The following is a 21,582-nucleotide window of genomic DNA, read 5'->3' as shown; positions in this document are numbered from 1 at the left end:
CAAGCCAAGGCAGCAGAGCACGGGGCAAGTGTATGGTGGGTTCTCCAGCGCTCCCGATTCCCCGGTGCCTGCGCCAGCCCCCAGCAGGCTCCGTGAGAAGCAGAGCTCGCTCTCTTGGACCCTGCAGCCGCCGAGGAACCCTAGGCAGCGTGGCGAGAGAACCCCCCGCCGTCCTCGGCCTCTGCTGGAGGGGGGCTGCCCCCGTCCCTGGGTCAAGGCGCCACTCTGCCCTGACGGAGGCGGGGCAGATGCAGCGCCGGTGCCGCTCCCGCCAGTGACGGGCCCCAAGCGACACCCGGGCCCCTCGGCCACTGTTGCTCAGGCCGGTGCTGCCAGACAGCGAGCCCCGGGTCTGCGAGGCCCCGGGCCGCCCTTGTGCGGCCCCGCGGCAAACCGGCCCAGTAAGGCCCAGACCGGAGAACTGGGCCCCCAGGCGCTCCCGGCAGCACCCGGGATACCCCGCGTCCCGCGCAGGGGCTGCCGGGAGCCGCCCGCAGCCAATGGCAGCGCGGGGCCGCGGGGGCCGCCGGGAGCTGTGGTCGGTTAGCAGGGGCGGCGGGGCGGGGGGCGTCTCACTGCTTCTGGGCGCCGTGACGTTACGGAGGACGCAGCGTGCGTGCGTCGGCGCATGCGTGCGTGCGTGCGTGCGGCCGGCGCGGGGGGGGGGGCGGGCGGGCGAGCGGCGGCAGCGGGGCCTGGCGGGCGCGGGGAGGCGGCGGGGGCGGGCGGGGCGCCGCGGCGGAGCTGCCCGCCGCTATGGAGCCCGACTCGGTGATCGAGGACAAGACCATCGAGCTGATGGTGAGTGACCCCCGCCTCCCGCGCAGCCCCCTCCCCACAGCCCGCCCCCCTCCCCCCCCGCCCGCCGGCAGGCCCCGCTGCCGCGCCCGGGCCTGCGGGTCCGGCCCTGCCGCCAAGGTGAGCTGGGGGGGCCGGGCCCGGCCCACCCGGCCGGTGGTGCCCACGCCCCGCGGGGGGCCCCGCACTGCTCCCCCATCCGCCGTGGCCGCCGTCGGTCCTCCTGCTGCAGGCCGAGCCGCGGCGAGCGCTTTAATTTCAATAAAAATAAAATAAATTAAAAAAGCCCACCCCAAACCTCCCCTCCCAGGAGGCAGAGGCGGCCTGGGGGGCGCGGCGGGTCGCGCCCGGTGCGCGGGCAATGCGGGCACGCTGCAAAAACCGAAAGCGAAATGCGGCGGGGCTGGGGCCGGGGCTCCTGCCGCCCCCGGGCAGCGCCGTGCTCCCGGCAGAGCCCCCCTCGGGCATCCCGGGCCCGCCCCGCTGGCGCTTGCGGGGGGCTGGCGGGCCCGGGGGGGGGGGCGTATTTAAACTCCCGGCGTGAGGCTGCGGGGGTCCGGTAGCGGCGGTGCCGCTGGTGTCGGTGCTGGGGCAGGGCCCGGCTCCCCGGGGCAGCACCGGTGCTGGGGCTCCGGTCCAGCGCACAAGGTATTATCTAACTAGACCTAATTGGTGTTATTTGTTATAACCCCGAATTAACGCTTACGCCGCTAAATAAGGGTTAGTGCAGTGGCGGCCAGATAGAAGCAATAGAAAGAGGAGGGTTTTTCTGTTTAATATAAGCAAATCTTGGGTCTCTGTGGCCAAATATTAGGGGGCCATAGTTTTGCTGCCTTTAGGGATCATTAACATAAAGTAAAAAAATTAGGAGCTGAGAAAGGAAGATAATCAGTAAATATCTTGTGAATTTATTTGTCATAATTTTCTTTTGCATACAGCGTTTCATGTAGTACTGCAGAATTGAGCAATAAAATGAAAAAATATGCATTTAAGGGTCTTCAAAGGTGAGCTGGGTTCAGTGAAGACATTAAATGGGGTTTTTTAGCCAGTAGAGTTCTTGCTAAGCTACTGGATTTGGAAAATACGAACTTTCTTGGAGTGTTGTCTGCTTTCAAAAGGAAAAATGAAAAAAAGGAAAAGTGGGGGAAGCCCAGAAAACCTTTGATTCTGCCTGTATTTGTTTCTGATCACTGAGGCCAGTAGCTTAAAAGCTGTTCTTAGCGAGACTCCTTTCCTGATCCCTATCGATTCAGTGATCTTGCACTTAACCGTGGGTGACATCAGAACTCTTTCCGCGTTAGTGGACTGCAGCATCGAGGATAAAGGCTGGGGGCAGCTGTGCAGGTATCCGTTACAGGACGAGTCATCTACAGAAAAGATGTCTGCTGAATTTCCAAAGTGTAAAGTGAGTTCTAGTGACTTTTTTTCCTACCTGGAACAGAGGATTACTAATACTCCTCAGCCTAGGGTTATGCGAAGTGCTAAAATAGCATTTGAGGCTGGAAGGTATGTTTACCTCGCTCCACTTTCTTGCTTGTCTTTTTGTAAATGCTCTTCTGTTTAGAAGTGTCTTCTATTTGAGGCCAAATCATTAGCAAGTGGATGCAAATGTAACTTTTGCTGGTAACTGTTGTACCCTTGGAAATGTGCTAATCAGTGCAAATATCGATGGGTTATTAAGTTTTTTTATTACCTAGTAGGAGGTTTAAGAAACAAATTTCTTCCACTTGTATGACATATCTTACTAAATGTTTATATTTATCAATAAACTATTAATTCTGTAGTTTCCAGTAGGAAATGATACTCTTTAAAATGTAGTTGGTAGTTGAATTTAGTTTTAAGCTTATAAAGGCTTGCATAGAAGCACTTGTGTTTAAATGTTTCACTAAAATAATTGAAAGTCATTCCTAGATGAAGACATGACTTGGAGATTTGCCTTCTCGTGTGTTGTAGAAGATAAGATTCTTCAGATTGGTTTAAATACACAAAGCAGAAGCTGTATTGACCGGGTTTCAGTCAGCAATTTCAGTATTCCATGCAAACTCTTGTATCGGTTGTTAATGCTGGTGGCAAACATGCCTAAACCAGGGATCATCTTGGCGTGTCAGGCTTGGTGGGATACTTTTCTTTTTAAGAATGTTATTGTTTACTAAACCCAGGATGTTTTATGCCTCTCTTTGATACAGGAGACTGTGTTTGATGCGCTTTGGGTACTCGATCACTTCCCTCCCATGCCAAGGATGAATCTGTAGTAAACACAGGAGCAAATTTGTGATGCAAAAGTTCTGAGGAGCAAATACAATGTAATTCTGAAGTGGCTGATAAACAAGAGATAATGTATCAACATGTTAATTGCACGGAAGTTTCAGAACACCATGTTCTAGCCTTCAACTGTGCCTTCGCTGTCTAGATGGTTTGCATTTATTTAAAGAAAAACCAGTCACTGAAATAATGCTGTTCTATTTTTAAAGCTGGAATCTAAGAGAAATATTTCAAGGTTTCAGAGTGAACTTTCATTTGCTGTATGAAGTTTTAGCGAGTGTTCTGAAGTCACTGTATCTTTTAGGACAGCTTAAGGCTTTACATGTCTTATTCTAGTTTTGCAAATCGTATTGTCTAGCCATTTTAACGGTGATGAGCAGTTGATTTGGTGCTGACTGTTCATGGCTTTCATTTGCAGACGGTCTCTTAACTCTACAGGCAAGGTACCTGTTTCCTATAGAGGTGATTTCAAGAGGTGTGAGGCCTCAGAGTTTAACTTGTGTTGACTGTGGGAGGTCCGGATTTAGGCTAACAGCAGATCTGACAGGGTTGTTTTTAGTTCAGATACCTTCATACTTATGCTGTCTCAGTTAAATGCTTTGCGTGAGTGGGCAAACTATTAGAAAATGAGTAGTAAGGAAGTAATCCAGAACAGATGGAGGGCTAGCCAAAATGATTGAAAGGGCTCTTTCTTCCCCTGGTTTTGATTTTCTCTGTGAAATTAGATAACGGTAACCTTTTTAAAGAACCAAACTTTTTTCTTTCTTAAGGTGAAGTACCAACAACAATGCCTTGTGAAGTAGGTTGTTTTTTTTTTTTACCTAGAGATTCTGCGTTGCATATAAAATCTGTGGTGTTCAGCCACATCAAAATGGTTCTGTGCGTTTGCCTTCGATACCTTGTGTTTCTCATTTTTTCAGGAAGCTTCATTGAACCATACTTTTGTTTTACCAGCAGGCTTTCAAAGTAGGGGGTAGTTAGCTGCTTAGTTTGTATTAAAGTGGTTGTGAAAGTAAACATAAGTATGGCAAATAATGGTTTTTGTACCGGTTAAAAAGTTACACATTTGTGGAGTGAACTCCATGCAGCATAAGATGTGGATAGTAAAAAAAAAAAAAAGTGTTGCTCCCAGACTGTTGTGCCCACCAGACACCTATGGGACATGGTTACTGAAGCAGGAAGCCAACTGTGTGTAAATTCTCACGCTTACTGAGCTTACAATCATCAGCCTTTCCACTGTGTCTTTGATGCACGTGCTGCTCTCCAAACACAGATCCCCCTGCTGCAGAGTTGGCAGTTTAAATTCAGTGTAACACTTCTCCATGGTAGTAGCATGAAAGGGTTATGGAAAGACCATGCGTAGGAATAAAACTGAGAAGCACTTGTTTACACTGTATCATCATTTGTATCTTAAAGTCATATTTATATATATATGGAAAATATTCTTCCTAATACACTACCTTCACCATCTAGAATGTCTCTCTCATAAAAGTGTCCAGTGTTTAAGTGCTTCTGTAAATAATAAATGAAGAACTATAATTTAACATCTTGCCAAAAGTCTTTCAGTTTCTCCTGGCAGAACTTTGATGTGAGATGAAGGTCTTCAAATTAAAAAGGTAATAGTCTCAGAATAAAGTATTTCATGCAGGCATGCCTTGCCAGCAGCAACTTCTTCTGTAAATCATGCCAGCAGTACCTGAAGTTCCTTGGGTTACTGCAACTGGAGATGGCTGTGCCCCCAAACTATTTAAAGCTTTACAGTGCAAAATAAATCTTAGGATTCTGTTTGGAAACTAAAATACAGCTGCTGTATATATATCTCAGTAAGGCTGTTCTGGCTTTTTTTCTTCCCTGTCTCAGTCATTGCAAGCCAAGTAGGCAGTTACATTTTTGTGCATTTTTTTCTGCATGTTCTTAGAGGAATCCTTCAAAGAGTTTACTTCTGTAGCAATAGAGATACAGATGGACTAGTTGGTGATCATCTCTGCATCTGAAACAAAGGAGGGATTGTTCTAGCTAAAATGTGATTGGTTCTTAAAGGCTGTGAGTAGATGAGAGTTAGTAAGACATTTGTAAACCTGTGTGTAAACTAGTTGTGCTTTATTTGACCAGATAACAATCTATCTGCAATTATCCTTTTAATCTTCAGTAGCTAAATTAGCAGGTTTGAGAGCTGTGTGTCAGACATTAAAGCATGCAGTTGATGGCATGCTGGACAGTTGCATATGTGGGGCGGGAGGCGGGGAGGCGGGGAAATGGCTAGAGCAGATATCTGAAGAGGTGGTGGTTAGATGGCTGTTGGGAAGGCACAGATGAACCTTCGGGGCAGGGGATGCAAGATCTGTGCTGCTACATAGGCTATCAGAGTGACAGTCACATTTCAGAGAGTGCTTGTTAAGAGGAAGGATGCAAAAATAAAGAGAATAGATTGCTGGACTTCGGCAGCAGTGCAGAAAACGGGAAGGAAGAGCTTAAGAAAATTAGTTCAAGCAAGGCAACTGCATTTAGAGCCAGCAGAGTGATGATGAAATGAGAGAGGCGGACAAAGAAGTGTGGAAAGTGGTATCTTTTGGGAAGGGTTGGATGAAACAATAGACTGACTGGGGAAATGGGGTGGCAAAGGGAAGAAGGAGAATATGAAGTTGCAGAAGAGAGGTTGTAAAGAAAAAGTTATCTGAAGTTTGTGATAATTATAGCAGCAGCCATCAGTTTTTACAAGTAAAGGAAAACTGCAGATGCTTTATATGTAGAGAAAATTCAGAAACTGAATTGCTTTTAGCTCTTAATAGAAAGATGTTATGGTTTCATGGGGAGGCTAAAAACTGGTGTTTCACCAAAGGCTTTTTAAATCTCACTTGAGATTCAGAGATGGGTTTTTTTGCTTCACAATGCAGTTAAATTTTCTACCACTGCTATATTTTCCAGACTTTGCAACAATGCTGAGCAAGTAAGATGCAGCAGAAAGTTCCCTTGCTGCCTGAAACACGAATTTAGCTTCCTGTGTGTGAGCACTGCCGGGTAGTTTTCAGGGTGGTGCGTTGCCTGTGAGCTCTGGTGTGGAACCTGGGGCTCCCGAATTGTGCTTGTAAATCCAGCGTCCAGGTGTCACTGTGGAATGAGATCACATCTCCGCAGGCATGCTGGTATGCGTGCCAGCTGCCCTTTCTGAAGTGCTGTGGGGTTGCTCCTTTAAAAAGTTGTAAAGCACATGTATGCCATTTCTGCATTTCAGACTGTGCTGACTGTATCCCTTAGAGTTGTTGAACGGTGCTGAAAATTTGGGTCACCGATGAGCGTTGCAAGCAGCATCTCAGCAAAACAAGCTGCCTTGTTACAGGATGTACCCTTAGAGAGACTTGGGAACATTCTTTGAAGGATGATGTACCTTTTCATTTCATGTGTGTTTTCTAAAACACCTTCGCTACTTGTTAAATCCACTTGATGTATGTCTTTTGATGCGTTACATTTTATTGCTGTGAAGTTTAGAGGTCACTGTTGCTTTGGCATTTTCAGTTTCATCTTCCTGTGCTGCTCTGAGTGCTTGTGCAGCAGTGTGCAAAGTGAGATTGCTGATGGGTTTAAAATGAAATGGATGTTGCAGCAAACGTGCCAGAATGATGTGTGGGAGAGAGTTAAGAGACCATGGTCATAAGAGGGCTGCTCTGTGACAAGTAATTTTTTTTGTTGTTGCAAAGGAGAAAGTAAATTGAAGGGAAATGAGAATATTTACTGAGTTGTTTAAATTAATGCTGATTAATAACAATACTTACATTCCAGCTTTTTTCTCTGGTGATGTCTTCTTTATACTAAGGCCACTGTTTATGTTGTTATATAATCTGATTTCTCGGTTTGATTTTCATGGTACTGCTAGTACTTAATTATTTGCAGAAAATCCACTTTTTCTGGAAAATCCCTTCCTTCCCCAGTTTATTGGTGTATTCATGAGCTCAGTGGTGTGACATCTGACAGCCTACTCTGTTTTCCTGTGCTACTTCCACGCGTTTCCCAGTGCGAGTAGTGCACAACAGAGACCAGATAATGCAAAAATAACACAATGCCATTTGTATTTTAATAAAAAAAAGCACTGACTCTTTTTGGAAACTTAATTTGCTTCTCATGCAGGCTAAATTAACAATGGGGAGCGTTTGAAGGCATGTTGTTTCTTCATTGCTTTGTTAATCCAGGTCCCCTCAGGATTTACATCTCTGTACTTCTACCCCAGGGAATTACAATTGTTATTGGAGATCAAAGAGTAGTTCAGCTTCCTGGGCCCATTTTTTGTATGAATACAGTCAGAAATTTTTAAGATGTAGGTAGGTACCTACTTGTTAGGAATAAGGACTGATGTGCTTTGTGGGTAAACGCATAAGCTTTTCGGGTCAACTTCTAGCTGTGGCAATGCTGCAAGATTTTGTTTTGCACATTGACTCAGAGGAGAACCACAGTCATATATTCAGTGTTAGGAGCTGCGGGGCTGCATTCTGAGTTTCATCCTGTTGAAGAGTTCTTGAATACAGAATTTTGGTACAAAAGAAGTTACGACAACTTCCATTGTTTGCCTTTTCATGAGGCGTGTGTTTGTATTTCAGGATGGCTTGCACAATGTGATGTGTTCAAATCTTCCATCCTTTTCAGTCAAGCCAGTTTAAAGATTTCGGACAAAAATACTTACAGCTCTTTGAAAATCTATACTCAGAATCTATTTGCAAAGCTCATTGTTACAATTATAGCTTGTATTTGAAAGACAATCTTTTAGGCAATACTATTTGGGCAGGGAAGGACTAGCCAGGGAAACTTGATATTCAGGCTGTCTCCATCACACCAACGCTTCTTGAGACAAAAATCAGACCTGTGCTATAACGCAAATACTTTTAAGGAATGCCTTCATGGTGTAGTGCCTCTCCTTCCAACACCCCGCTGGCTCTGTTGTGACTTAGCAGATCAGTACATTTATATACTTTTGATAGCTGGCTTCTTACTAAGCTATATTGTACTCTTGAAATTCTGAGTCATATGCCTTGACATCTTATCGCATTACTTGGCAGCCTTAAAAAAATCATAAATTGGACATGGTATCAAGCTGACAGTGCTGCTTTGTCCTTGAAATGTCACCCTATAATTGAGTATTGCTTTACCAGTGGTAGAAAAACAGAAAATCGCCCCACAATGAAGACGCTCCTTTCTTTGGGTAGCTCTGGTCAGTCAGGGTCATGACTGTCCTCATCAAGAGTTTCTTGGCACAGCTGGGAACAGTGGCAGTTTCTCCCACCCTTCTCTGAGCTGCTGGTGCTTTGAGACATGGGGCACAGTTGTGGAGGCTGAAGAATGCTTGGTTCTGCTCTCCAGAGGGCTTGCGCAGCAGAGGAAAGGGTGAGAGACAGCGGTGGCACGGTCTTCTGTGTGTGTTGCAGCATTGTGTTCTAGAAAACATTGCTGTTGCTTCTGGCTCCTGTTAGAGGAAATTTTGTAGGCCTTATCTCAAGCTTTCTGAAGATCTGACTGGAAGGCACGCAGTCTGGTTTCTCTAGGGTATACTTTCTGTTGCACACATAGTGTGGGTTTTCTGCAGACTCCATCTTCTCTTAGGTTTATTGTTAAAGCTGCTTTAAATTAGTCACTCTACGTGTACTGCTGAAAGTACTGGATAAAGGCCTTTTATCATCTTGCTCAGTAAGAGGTGACTTTTTCTTGAGTAGCACGCCTTGGCTGGCTTACTTCTAATTCTTTTCCAGAGGCACAGTGATACTGAACAGTGCAGTTATTCAGATCATAAGTGTCTTGAAGACTCTATCTTTGTGCTGCAGACGTGTAAGGCAAGTCAGGTCATCTTGAATCTGGAAACAGGGAAATAATCGTTGCAATAAAATGCTCTAGAGCACCTATATGGCAAGTTAGGAGAACTTGGACTGTTTTGAAAACCTGTGTATTACTGTTCTGGCAGTTAATGGAGCAGGCTTGTGAGGTGAAAGCTGGTGGCTGAAGCTTTAGGATTCGCTTCGTTAATTTGCAGTGTAGGTTCTTCTCATCTTCCTTAATCTTTGCAAAGCAAGCTGTAGTCCCAAAACTCTTGTTGTCCATTGGGTGATTCAGGGTAGGGGAAAGAGCAAGTTCTTGTCCTTAAATCCGTTTCTTTGTCTTAGATCCACCAATCCGATGACCCTGCTAACGTAGTTGTTACCGGACTGGTAAGGTGCCTAGGCTGCCTTGTCTCTCTAACAGCATTAGGAGTACGTAATTGGGATTTCATTCAAGAAAGAAGTAGATACACCAAGCTGAAGATGATTGGCTGCTCTCTTTTAACAGACAAGTCTGAGAAGGAAAACCCATTCGAATCCCCTTTCATTCTGGATTGGTGGATCTGAAGCCCAGAAACAAAGTTTCAGGTAAGAAGTCACCCTGTACTATATCTTGCTGCTTCTGCTTAGATGAGTTTGTCCGCAAATTCAGTATCTTGCTTTAACTGCTTAATGTCCCTAAGGTGTTAGAACACACCAAGTTAGCTGCTGAGCTTAGAGTAAGAAAGGGCATATTCAGTAAATACATGGGCTGTTTATTAGGAAATTGCAAGTGTACTGGGAAAAACAGACCTAGGAGCATAAGCTAAACTTGCTTTCTGTGGAGCTGGAAAGCAGTATCTACAGGGGCAGGGGCACGGGCACTGAGCAAATGGCTTATAAATCCTGCTTCTGAAAGGAGAAAGCAGCCTTACCAATGACTTTGTTGAATTTCTCAGTCAAATTCAGGAAAGTAATAGCTATCTGCTCTGATTTCTAGCTGTGTCCTCTGGTGAGTTCATCAAAAATTGAGAGAACTTGTCTAGTTGTTTGTAGTACAGATTCCAGTAGCTTTATCCTGCTGAAATGCCATTTGAAATTCTGTTGTGGGAAGCACTTGGAGTCAGCCTTTGAAATCCTTCAAGAGATTTCAACGTAAAGTTCTGTTCCTAGTTGTTTTCAAAGCGTAGCTGGGCCAGTTGTAAGGCACAGTTTTCAAGAGGCATTTTAAAGTTACAGCAGATTTATTTCAGAGTAGGGGAGTATGGTTGTATTTTGAATGATGTTCATCTGAGCTTTCGAGGTGGCTGTAAAAGGCTGTAACATGTTACCCTAGAGACAAGTTTGGAAGGTATTTGTGTGGCTTAGGAAGGAAAGCTGGGTTCCTGGCTGGTAAGAAAATACAGTAATGTGAGTTAAATACCTGGTGTGAACGGGAGACCTGCACTTCTCTCCTAATGCCCAGCTTTATTGTAAGTTAGTGCTTTAAGGAACTTGGCAACTTATTTCTAAAGTTAGTACAAAGCAGTATACCTCCATTTCTTTTGATATTAATAGCAATAACACTAAGCTGCTTGAGTGTTCTCTTTTGTAGACAGCTATTAAAGTGAATGTTAAGGCCTCAATATTTACTGTAGAAGAAAGTGCTGTAGATCTTATGTATTGTTTTAGCTGTCTTTGTTTTGCTAGCATGGTATTTTGTGCAAAAATTATACTTGAATTTAATTGAGTACATATAATAAATTGTTTGTGTACAGGGTACTGTTGGTTCCTGGTTTGATTTTTTTGAGTACTTGAGTTTTATTTGGTTAGGGTGGAGAAGTCTTGGGCATGCTTTTTTAGCATAATTCTTAAAAAAACCCACCAAAGGGCAAATCTAATGGAAATGCTCATTAACCTTAGTCTGACACATTTCTTGCAGTCTCATCCAATACCAAATTGAATTTGTCCCACGTGCTCATCAGCCCCCCCTTGGAGTTAACACTGCAAAACAACATCTTCCTGTGGAATATTTGCCGTTCAGGCTGTGCCTTTTTCTAAAATAAGAGAATGGGGAGGCAGAAGTGAACTTGGCATCTTTAATGATGGAAACTGAAAAGCGGAAATAATTTAAAGTACATGGGGGGCGGGAAGAGGAAGCATAAATGTGTGCTCCTGGTGATTAAGATCACTGATATTATGATACGTGATATTGCTTAACTTCTTGAAACCTGGAACAGTCCTATCAAAGACGGTATTAAAACTAAGTTGAACTGGAGTGCAAGTGTATGCAGATTGGAGGCTTAGTTCTTGCCAAGGTTTTGAATCTTATATTTCTAAAAGTCAGATGTAAGTCAGCTATCAAAGGCTACGTAAATATTCCTCTGCAGCATTTGATGTACAAACCCTGAATGCGAAGCTAGCTTTTTGTTGTGTGCTGAGACCAGTCTTCATATGCATTTAAACTCATAAAGTTAAGGTGCACGCTGCCTTGTCTATGCTAGATTTTTAGATGGGGTTAATATTATTTTTAGATTGTGTTAGGCCTCACCCTTGAAAATACAGAAAAGAGTCTAAGACAACTTTTAACATCTTAGAATGTGACTGAAACTTAGACGTCTGTTTAACTTATTTTCTACTATTTCAATAGGGAGTGCTAAGTCTCTTTTCAGCATTTCTCTTTTTTCCCCCCCAGTTACGATTTACTACGAGCAGGTGTGCTGCTGTCTGTAGATGTCCGTAACACCTTAGTTCCTACTGTGTGAGCATAGGAAAGCCATTTTTATTTTGAAATGGCCTTTTTAATGTAACATAGGATATGTTAATGCAGAAAGGACTATCATAGTTCTGGAGTCTTGAAACTGTGGGAATTGGGGTGTATGTACATAAAGGAAGCAAGGGCTAATCTAAATACTGTGTGTTTCGGAAAAAATTACTTCATTAACACTGACTTATGTAAATGTATTAGGATTTTTTTCCTAGTCCTTTGTATCTTCCTGAAAACAATCTAGAGCATTTCATGAGTCTTATCCCAATTAATAAATTATAATGGAGTAAGATTGTTTTATATTCAAAGAAAGCATTTAATCTTTTCTCCGCTGAACTCATATTCCTTTTGTAGCATTCATTTTGTTGTAGCAAACGCATACTTTGATCTTCAGGAGCAGAGTGAGACTGCGTTATCGATCACCCTTCTGTGAATTCATTGTCCTATCTAGAAGAACGGTGTGGTAATGAGGAGAATTTATCTGATAAATTATTTTACCCTTGCCTTGCTTAAAATTTCCTGAATCCTCACTTAGAATTTTTCCTCAAATGCAAGAAGCTTATGTGCAGATCTTGAATGGCTATTGGAAGGTTGTAACATGGAGTGATTTTTATGTTGAATGGCAATTGTTTAGGTAAATGTTTTTTTTTTTTTTTTAACGGAAGTGCAACTTAGCTATTGGTAACCTATTCTTTTAGAGTGATCTGATAGCAATAAATGAATAATCAAAACCACTTCACAAGTTAAAATGAGTTTGGTGTCCTGTGGATGCTTATTTTTGAGAAATTGACATTTGCATTTGTAGTTCATCAAAGGACAGCAATGTGAGAGTAAATTGCATCTAAGACAACTTTCTTGACCTGAGAATGTGGCCATTCTTAAATCAAAGTAGAACACTGGAATGCATAGGTAAAACTTCATGGATTTTGGAAATATGTTACATGAATAGTACTTAAACAGCCTTCCAAATCAGACACTCAGGACTGGATGTGAGATTGCATTTTGGACGTGGAAAAAAGGTAGTGATGTGATGGCACCGGTTCCAACAAACTTGTATGAAGCATGTGAATACACTGCACCTCTCAAGGGACAACTTGGTTTTGAAGTGAGAACAGGAACAATACAAAGTACTACTATTGGTCTGATGTTAATTGTTTCTTTGTTTTTGAGTACCTCAGCAAAGATCTTAAAGGTTGTACCAAAATGTGCAGCACAGTCAATGTGTTACCGTGCCAAGCCAGGCTGTCACTTGTGGAACACGCGTATTTGTGTTACGTGCATGCCCCCACACTTTATTTCTGATTAAGTGTTCACGCTTAAGAGTATACTTTGAAATTTTTACTTTTCCACCTCTTGCGAATATTCAGACTACTTCTGATATCTAGTGGGTTCATCACTGCTCTGCTTGTCGCTATATTGAATAAATCACTTAAGGTAAAAACACCAGGTAAGATCTGGATGATATCCCAGCTAGCAAAAGGGGATGGAGTTTGAGTAGTTGGCAACTATTCATTGCCAAGTGTAAAATAATACTGAAGGCCTTTGAACAGTGTAACTGCTTTATATTTATTTTAATATCTTGTTGTGATTAATGGTGATGTTTGAGAAACTAAGATCTGAGCTTGATATTAAATTTGACTTGGGAGCATATAGCTTTCATAAACAGTCATACTGCCCCTAAGTCTGCTTTTCAGAATACCCCTTTTCACAGCATTAAATCTGAGTTACAGGGGAATGTCTGTTGGTCCCAGCCATAGAGAGGGTTTTAAGTAACAGCAGTTACCCCATGAATCTATCAATTTTAGGTGTTAATGGAAATAAAGAAATACCAGTTCTGTTGGTCCAGAACTAAATCGAAGTAAACTAAACCCTAAGTTACCAGTGTTGACTAGCATGTGAGTTTCTTGTAGCTAAAAACCTGAAGAGAATTCAGAGTAAAGGTTGAAGTTTTTGGTTGTACCTTTATTTGCCAGTCCAAATCTCTGTGTAGCCCTGTGGACATCCAGAACGTGAACTAACCTTACTGAGGAGCTGGTTTGTTCTCACAAGAAAATTGGGAAAAGTATTTCAGACTTTAGAATTTGTAGACTTGGATGATTTGTTAGGTTATGTTCAATTTTGTTTTGTAATAAACTGCATAAGAAAGAAGTTGGTGCAGGAGGAGTGAATTAATATAATTAGTCATGCTCCTTGAAAAAAATGGAATAAATTAGCCCCTTCATTTTACTGTATTCTTCTTCGAAACTACAAAATATCTCCCCTTGCCAATCTTTTTTGGACTCTGTCAAGAGACTGATTTTCAAAAGCAAGCATACTTTTGCCTTAAGAGCAGAATTTGCCAAACTGTAAACATACCAATAAATTTTGATTCCTTACATTATCTTGAATAAATAAAATGAATGCAGTGAAAAATTACAAGGTCATAATTTTAATACTTTATAAAACTTCCAGCAATAAGGCTTGGTTATGTAAATGCTGGCGTTCTTAATTTTGACATTGCAGGATTTCTGTTTCTGGGTATCAAAGCTGTATGTATTTGGTCCACCAGGAACACAGGTGATAGTCCATATTAATTTCTTGAGCATTTCAGTGGGCTTTATCGGATAAATGGGTATTATTTTTTTTTTTTTAAGGGGTAAGAAAGCATGAGGATTTCTGTGTGATGTAACTCTGAATTTCGGAGGCACTGAAATGAAGGTTTCTGGACATTTTACAGTGTGTTAACAAAATAGCAGTGCTTTACACCTATGAGAAGTCCCAAGTGAATGAAAACTTCGGATTGTTCAGGGGCTGGTGGGGTTTTGGAGTTAGTTTTTTGTTTGGGCTTTTTTGGGTTTTTTGGTCCTTCTATCCTAAAAGTTACCACCTACAAAGTTAGTTATTGGAAAAACACTGCTGTGTCCTTTAATATAAGAAGTTCTTAGCATCTGAGGTTTAAAGACATGGAAGCATATTCCTTTTTTTATGAAACTACTGAGAATTTATAGCTGTGAACGCAAATGCAAGCATTTGCATAGGTTTCTTAAATTTGAGATTGAACATTGAAATCGATATCTTGAAATTTAATTCCTGAGGCTGGACTACCAAAGCAGTTCTTTTTGCATAGAATTAAAATAAAATCCTAGAATAATAAAATTAATGTATTAATCTTTCTAAACATAAGGCAGCTAAAAGAGCAGGGTGAGGGTTTCTCTGTTTGTCTTTTATTCTTTAGCATCATTCGCTCCTTGTCCTGAAGCTGTAAAGCCCCTCTTTTACCTGCTTGCTCTTCCCTGCAAGTAGGGTGTTCAGAGGAACATGCAGCTATCTTGAGTAGGTTAAAACTCTGCATTGTAAATTAGTTTGTTCCTTAAAATTTAAGTTTTGATTGGTCTTATCTTTACCTGTATGGTTCTGTTGTCTGCTGGTGGGATTGACGCTGGTTTATGTGTGCATTTAATATTAGACCGACTGGCCAGTGTCATTTTCCCTTTCCCAAACTTTATTAAATAGTGCTGTATCGCCCTGGGATCCTGATGAAAGGCAAATGGAAAGTGAAGGAAGGCCTAAGTTCAGGCTCTTGTTATGCAAGAATTAAATCTTTAGTACGCTATTACACTTTTATTTGATGGTTCCTATGCAAGCAGGGTCAAGAAATAACATGTCAACGAAGCACACAAATATTTGCACATTCCTGTTTCAGTGTGAAGTAGAATGCAATATTTAATTTGTAGTGTTGTGCAATATCATTGCTACAGCTAAGTGTCCAGTGATTTTTACAAATCCTTTATTCTGGGTTCTGTAATACTGTGAAAACGTTTTTGTGTGTCTTAAACTTGGCATGGAAATGGCCTCTGTGTCTAATGTATTTTGAACTAAATTAAAAAATTCTTCTCAAGTTACCCATATTTCTCTTTAAGTGCTTAGAATTCAGCTTATTTAGTTGGAGTAGTTCTTGAAAGAAAACAGTCTAATAACCTAAACTTGTGATTTTTAGCTTATAATTTGCAGGCTCCTGTAGGTGTAGATTCATTATATATGTTATACGGAATGTTTTATACATTATCTGAAAAATCTTAGGAGAGGAGTTTGTTGTGTTTCTTGATCAGTGACTTTTACTGAGTCACGTGAGCAGAATTAAAAATTTTAACAGGTCTGTATAGTTAAAAATGCAAAAAAATATTTGGGCTTTAATAAATACCTGCAGTCATGCTCTGAACTTCGATGGTTCAGTGTTGCGGAGACACCATTCAGGTGTTGTGCCACGTAGGATTAAATAACAAAACTGATTAGAAAGGAGTTTTCTTGAATTCCCTATGCTTTTTTGAAGCAGAGCTGTAAGCGGTCTGTATAAGATCTTCCATATTCAGTGTTGTGATCAGTGGGTTTGAATAGTGCATCCTGCCTTTCTTTAAAAATACAAAAATCTTCTTTTTGGTGGCTTGTTGGAATTAAGGTAGTTCCCCTGATGTCACTGGTTGACTATTTTAGAACGATTCTGGGAACTAAATTTCAAGTGTTTGTGTGAGGACATGTCAACGTAAATTATTGCAAAGTGATTCTAGATATACTGGATTAACTACTTGATAGCTAAATAAAAAATCAGTTCTCTAAACTTTAAGAAAATTTTAATAATAGAAAACTGATTTATTTTGATATTGAAGGAAGAATAATACAATATAACATAAATATGTTTATTTTTATATCTGTACATAAGGTATATGCACCCACTCATCACATGACGAGTGTGTAGTACAGAACATCCATATGGAATGGCAAACTTCCTGCTGGATAAGAGGACTCAGAATTCCAGTATGTCTTGGTGTTGCTAGGGTCATGCTTGTCTTGTTTTTGCTTTAATTTCTCTCCCTAGCATGGAGATGAAAATATTAGGCTTTCTTCTGTTCATAAGATATAAAATGAAAAAAATAGTTTTTAACCTCTTCAGTTGCTGTGGCTCCCCCCTTCCCCTCCTTACTGGCACAAACCACTTTCCCTGAGTCTTCACCTCTGGTTATTCCACTTTCAACTTTGGTCTGTGTGGGATTTTTCTTTTAAAGATTTGGTGTGTTTTATAACTAAATTGGAAGTCTGTGTGAAAGATTCTGAAAGCTAAGTTGGTGCCAAATTTTAGAGCTGGGTTTGTGCACTGCTTGATAATGAGAAATTGAATCCTTTTCCCTAACTTGATCTCATGGTTATGTAGTGTATGTACTATTCTGTCCTTAAAAGGAACTGTGAAGTAATATTATGGAGCTATAAAAGGTTTGGGTAGTCTGCATCAAATTTCTTCAGCTTCAGAAAAGAAACAAAAAAGACTTCCAAACTTTTCCTAACTCCTAGTGTCAGCTATGTGGAGTCTGGTAGTTAGGCTTGGTTGGTGCTGTGAGCAATAAATGGAGTTAGGGTATAATTTGGCTTTAGGATACCCTTGACTGGTAATACAAACATTTTACCCATAACCTGTTGAATCAGGATACTGTGCATCTTGACTAAGCAGAACTTGGTCTTGCAGTTTGGCCTTAGCTAGGTGTTGTTCCTCTTTAAAATGCTTACATTTTTTGGTTGTCAGTATCTCAGTACATAGACCGTAACATCAGAAGTTAATGTCGGTTTTGCTGTTGACATATTAAGCACAAATAGAGAAAGCTGAGACAATTCGGGGTGCCAAACCTTAATTACTGAGGCTCCGCCAGGTTGTATTCTAAAGACTTGCCACCCTAATGTTTCAAAGCTCCTGCACTTCTGCTCCCCAAGGGTGACCACGAAGGTGAAAACCTCACAAGCAATTACTGCCAGGCCAGATTGCTGAGTAAGGCATCTTCCCCGGTGCAGCAGAACTTCAGGCGGTAGCAGCCTGTGGATGCATTGCTGAACAGGTGGACCCAAACTGTAACAACTCTAATACTACTGGTAGTAAGTTAAAATGTTCAGCTGGGCATGGAAAGTGCCAGGCGGTTGCAAATGGAGGAAAATCAGCTCGTTATCCTTGATAGGATGGAGGGATGGCTTATTTTCTGAAAAGGATCTTCAGTTGTTATTTTACCCTTGGCTGCTAACCTTGTGACTAATGTAGAAATAACATAGATAAGTACCCACGTTAACATACTAATGAGTTGCCTGCCTTGAGTGATTTGTTGTGGCATCTAACTGCTTCTTCTCTTCCTTCCTTTTTGTCACCCTGCAGTGTTCTGTGCCAAGGTCTTTGTGGCTAGGCTGCTCCAACCTGGTAGAGAGCATGTGCGCACTGAGATGCCTGCAGAGCATGCCCAGTGTCAGATGTCTCCAGGTGCCTTTCTTCTTTCTTGTTGTAAATGTTATGCGTATGCTGTTGAACTGTGTTAAACTCTCAGGACTCTGTTTAATCAAATTGTTAAGTCTGCTAAATGTTTTTTGTGCATCCTTTTCTGAAATCTTCTACTTAACTGCATTGTAGGAGTGAATCATAAGAGGGCTTTCTGTACAGTAGGCTCTTGCGGGGGGTGGTGAGCTTTTGTGTTTTATTGCCTGTTTACTGAAGTTGTGATATAAGTAGCATAGTTGTGCATGTTGCCTGCTACATTTTGCTTTCTCATTTAATTTAAAAAATAACATAATGAGCTTTGCCATTTCTCTTAATTGCAATGAACTGACTAGCCTGTAATATTTGTGTGATTTAATTTAGAAAGGATAAACTTTTTATTTTCTGCTAAGCATCATTCTGATTATAGCCTTACATTACAGTTGTTGCGCATGTTTGAATGCAGAATAGTTAGCATGGAGTCCTGGAGCTCTTTGGGTTACTCTGCCAACTTAGCTTCTTAACTGTTAAAAATGGAAGAACAAGGGATGGGGGGCTTACTCTGCATAGAAGAGCACTAAATGTCAAGTTCTCTCTTGTTTTTCTTCTAGTAAGCTGTTGAAGCTGAGCCTGCGTAATTTATAGAGGGGGGAATTGCTGCTGTTTCTTCACTGGTTTGGGAGGGACTTATAACGTTAAAAAAGGAGATTTTGATACCGGTTAACAATTTTGAACTCTCAGGATATTCAGTTTGGAAGGAAAATACAGAACGTGTTGTAACTGTGGCACTTCCTAAGGTGTTTCTGCATGTAACAATTTTAGTACAACATAACTATTCTTTAATATTAGTGTCTTTTATAACACAATAGCATTATTTAGTGGTTCAGTCTTTCACATGTGCAAACTGAATACTTAAACTGATTTTCTGAATGAAAACTTAAACAAATTGAGTTTTGTTTGCTGTCAGTCCGTTTGGGTTCAGACACTCAGAAAACATGAATGTCTTGCCTTAAGAAAGCTCTTGCCTGCAAAATGTGGCCACTTGAGTTCCAGCAAATTTTGACTTTCAGAATTAAAAATTTCTTCAAAATTTCTGTTCACATACAAACATGTTATTCTGTTTGAATGCTTTGTGTTTCCAATCTTGAAATACTATTCAATGGGGAAAAGAACCCATGACCAAGATAAATGTATAGATGGATAATACAGTTTTATAGTAATTGGCATTGCCTCATGGCCAAATAATGGTTATAGTAGATGCTTATAGTCGTGATAGGGCAAAGTCATGGAGGTTTGGTGTCTGCCTTGGGAATATTTACAAGCTACTTCTAGTATAAGATTTTCCTGCTCTCTTTCCCTGATCCTCAGCATTCGCCCCCTCACTGGAAAAGGAAAATAAAACTTTTTTCAGTGGGAATTCTGAATTTTTTTTTTCTCCTGGGACTTAACTTGTGAGTGTCCAAAGACCATCTCTGAATGTTTCAGCAAGGTATCATAGTTGCTTTAAAGATGGACAGTGATGTTGGGACTAGGTTGGATAGAGTCTTGTGGGATGGGCCAGTAATCATTTCAAGGCTTATTAATGAACCCTGTGAGGGATGTGAATTTCAAGTGTGCTGTTATGAGGCTGTTCTTCAGTGCAGATCTAGGGCTGCAGTCCGTACTTTATTGCTTAATTTTTTTTACCTTCTCTACCCAACTTTTGAATTTGTGACTTATGTCTAACTGTATTGAACAGTTTGAGAACTATTTCAGGACAGGAGCAGTTTTTCTGTTAATAACTGCCTTTTAAGTGGTAGATGTAGATCTTGATTTCATGGCCTGCCAGCCTTGGGGAGGGCTAGCTGCTGGAGCCACACACAGGGAATTTCAGGCTGTGGGGCTCCATAACAAGCTCAGGTTCCCTACTGCAAGCAAGGCATGCGTTTCTGCAAATACCTGGTTTGAGAATTGCAGGGACTCCTTGATGATGAATCTGAGAACTTTGACTGCCCCAAGTTTCTTAAAATGAGCTCTTTGGAAATTTCTCATCAGTTAGCACATCACAGCAAATGAAGTGGTTCTTTCCCCAACAGAGGAAACAGTATTTCGAAGAGAAAAATCTATGTATTCTATTGAAATAATAAAGCCTTTTGTTATGAACACTGTTTTTTCTTTCTGTTACAGTATCTGTCAGTAGGTGCATAGTAGTTTAACTGTAAATGGAACAAGTGAAAGCTCAGACCAGCATGGTAGGTTAATCGATGCAGAGTGCATTGCATGGCAAAATTCTGTTGATAATATTGATTACAGCATAAAATACAAAGCAGCGTGTTCATGAATGTTCTGCTTTATACACAAGATTTTTGGAAACCTGTTACCACACAGATGTGGTGTCATGTATAATTAAAAACCATAGCTAATGTAGCTGTGATGTCAGGATGCGTCACTTTGAGAGATTTCTCAACCCTATGTTGTTTTCAGGAATTGTTACAGATCTGTCAGCTTTCACAAAGACCACATTTGAAGTACTAGTTAGTTTGTGTAGGCTTTTTGCTCCCTGTACCTGTAGGAATTTTAACAATCCCAGAACATTTTTAACTATATAATAACAGGTAACAGGGTTAACAAATTTTAGTAATAAAGTACCTCACTGCAAGGGCAACCGTGGTGGTCAAGCTGGTGGGATTGCTCTGAAGCTGTGGGGAGCTCGGTGTGTGGAAAGTAACAATCCAGGCAGTTGTACTCCAGGAGTGACTGAGAAGGGATTTCACCAGGGTGTTTGGCCCCTCTGTGTTGCAGGGCTGCTTGTGCTTTTCTGCTGGCTGTCGCCCTCCTGGTGGGTTGTTTAGAGAATAAGAGGTTTAACTGTCCTAAGCAGATACCTGTGGGGGGGTGCTGCTTGATGAGGTGTGGAGAGCACCTTGTTCATTTAAATTTTATTCCAAAATAAAGGTGCTTTTAGTGTTGTTTTTTTAAGTGGTTATTGTAGAACTGCAACCAGGTGTAAGAGGTTTTGAATCTTTTAGAAGCATCTGTGGGAGGGTGTGGGTTTTTTTTTTGGGTGGTGTTTTTTTTTTTTTTTTATTATTTAAAATAAGTAAGGTTCTCCTTTCAGGCTGGTGACTCAGTGATGCCCAAAGGGGAACTTGGAAGTGAAAGTGGCACCAGCTGCCTTTCCCATTTTTTATTTTTGGTACCATGACTTGCCCTTCATTGTTTCCTGAGCTGTAAGCCCCTGTGTAAAAACAGGTGGGGCATTTACACCAGAAGGTCTTCGTTTTTAGCACACATTCGATTAGTGTAATGATGATTGATAGGATGTTTAAGAAAGGATGTTTAAGGGAAATATAGAAGCCCTGTGGTGATTCACAGAAGTTATCTGGCAGTTGTATCTGTTAACTGTGCGTGTTGTATGTGACCAGAAAGAGGGGAAAAATCTCTAGTCTTAAATTTGGAGCCTTGTAGAATTTCTTCAGAAAGCTCTTAGTCTTGGTACTTCATCAAACATTTAGGCTTCGAGAGTAATCTACCATCAGTCTAAAAGAAGAAAGCAGAGGTTAGGTTTACTCTTGCCTTTCCATAATGCTATTAGCAATCAGAAAACCTGACTAGGCTTTTTTTAAAATCAAGCTGTAACATTTAAGCAAATATCCTATGGTGCCAGTGGATTGGAGGTAGTGTTCCAATTCTCCAAAACCAGTCTGTGCTTTTTCTCACACAGTAAAATATCTTCATAGTTCCTGTAGTTTACTGGAGAAGTT

The 21,582-nt window shown here is 41.3% G+C and overlaps 1 protein-coding gene across 4 annotated transcripts in view; it reads left to right on the top strand.

Moving 5' to 3' along the window:
• Nucleotides 1-689: 689 nt before the first annotated feature.
• Nucleotides 690-21,582, top strand: part of FBXW11 (F-box and WD repeat domain containing 11) — a 74,636-nt gene continuing 53,743 nt past the window's right edge. Inside the window, exons 1-3 of one of the 4 annotated variants that reach the window (XM_037396922.1) lie at nucleotides 690-801; nucleotides 9,364-9,443; nucleotides 17,747-17,848. In XM_037396922.1, the coding sequence (XP_037252819.1) occupies nucleotides 17,798-17,848 (51 nt within the window). In that variant the 5' untranslated portion in view covers nucleotides 690-801; nucleotides 9,364-9,443; nucleotides 17,747-17,797. The remainder of the gene's footprint in view (nucleotides 802-9,363; nucleotides 9,444-17,746; nucleotides 17,849-21,582) is intronic. The other 3 variants (XM_037396924.1, XM_037396921.1, XM_037396923.1) reach the window with 3 other exon arrangements.

This window comes from Falco rusticolus, chromosome 8 (assembly GCF_015220075.1).
Source record: "Falco rusticolus isolate bFalRus1 chromosome 8, bFalRus1.pri, whole genome shotgun sequence".
NCBI classification, from domain to species: Eukaryota; Metazoa; Chordata; class Aves; order Falconiformes; family Falconidae; genus Falco; species Falco rusticolus.
The sequence above is the reverse complement of the archived record's forward strand: the minus strand, read 5'-3'. Positions and strand labels throughout refer to the sequence as shown.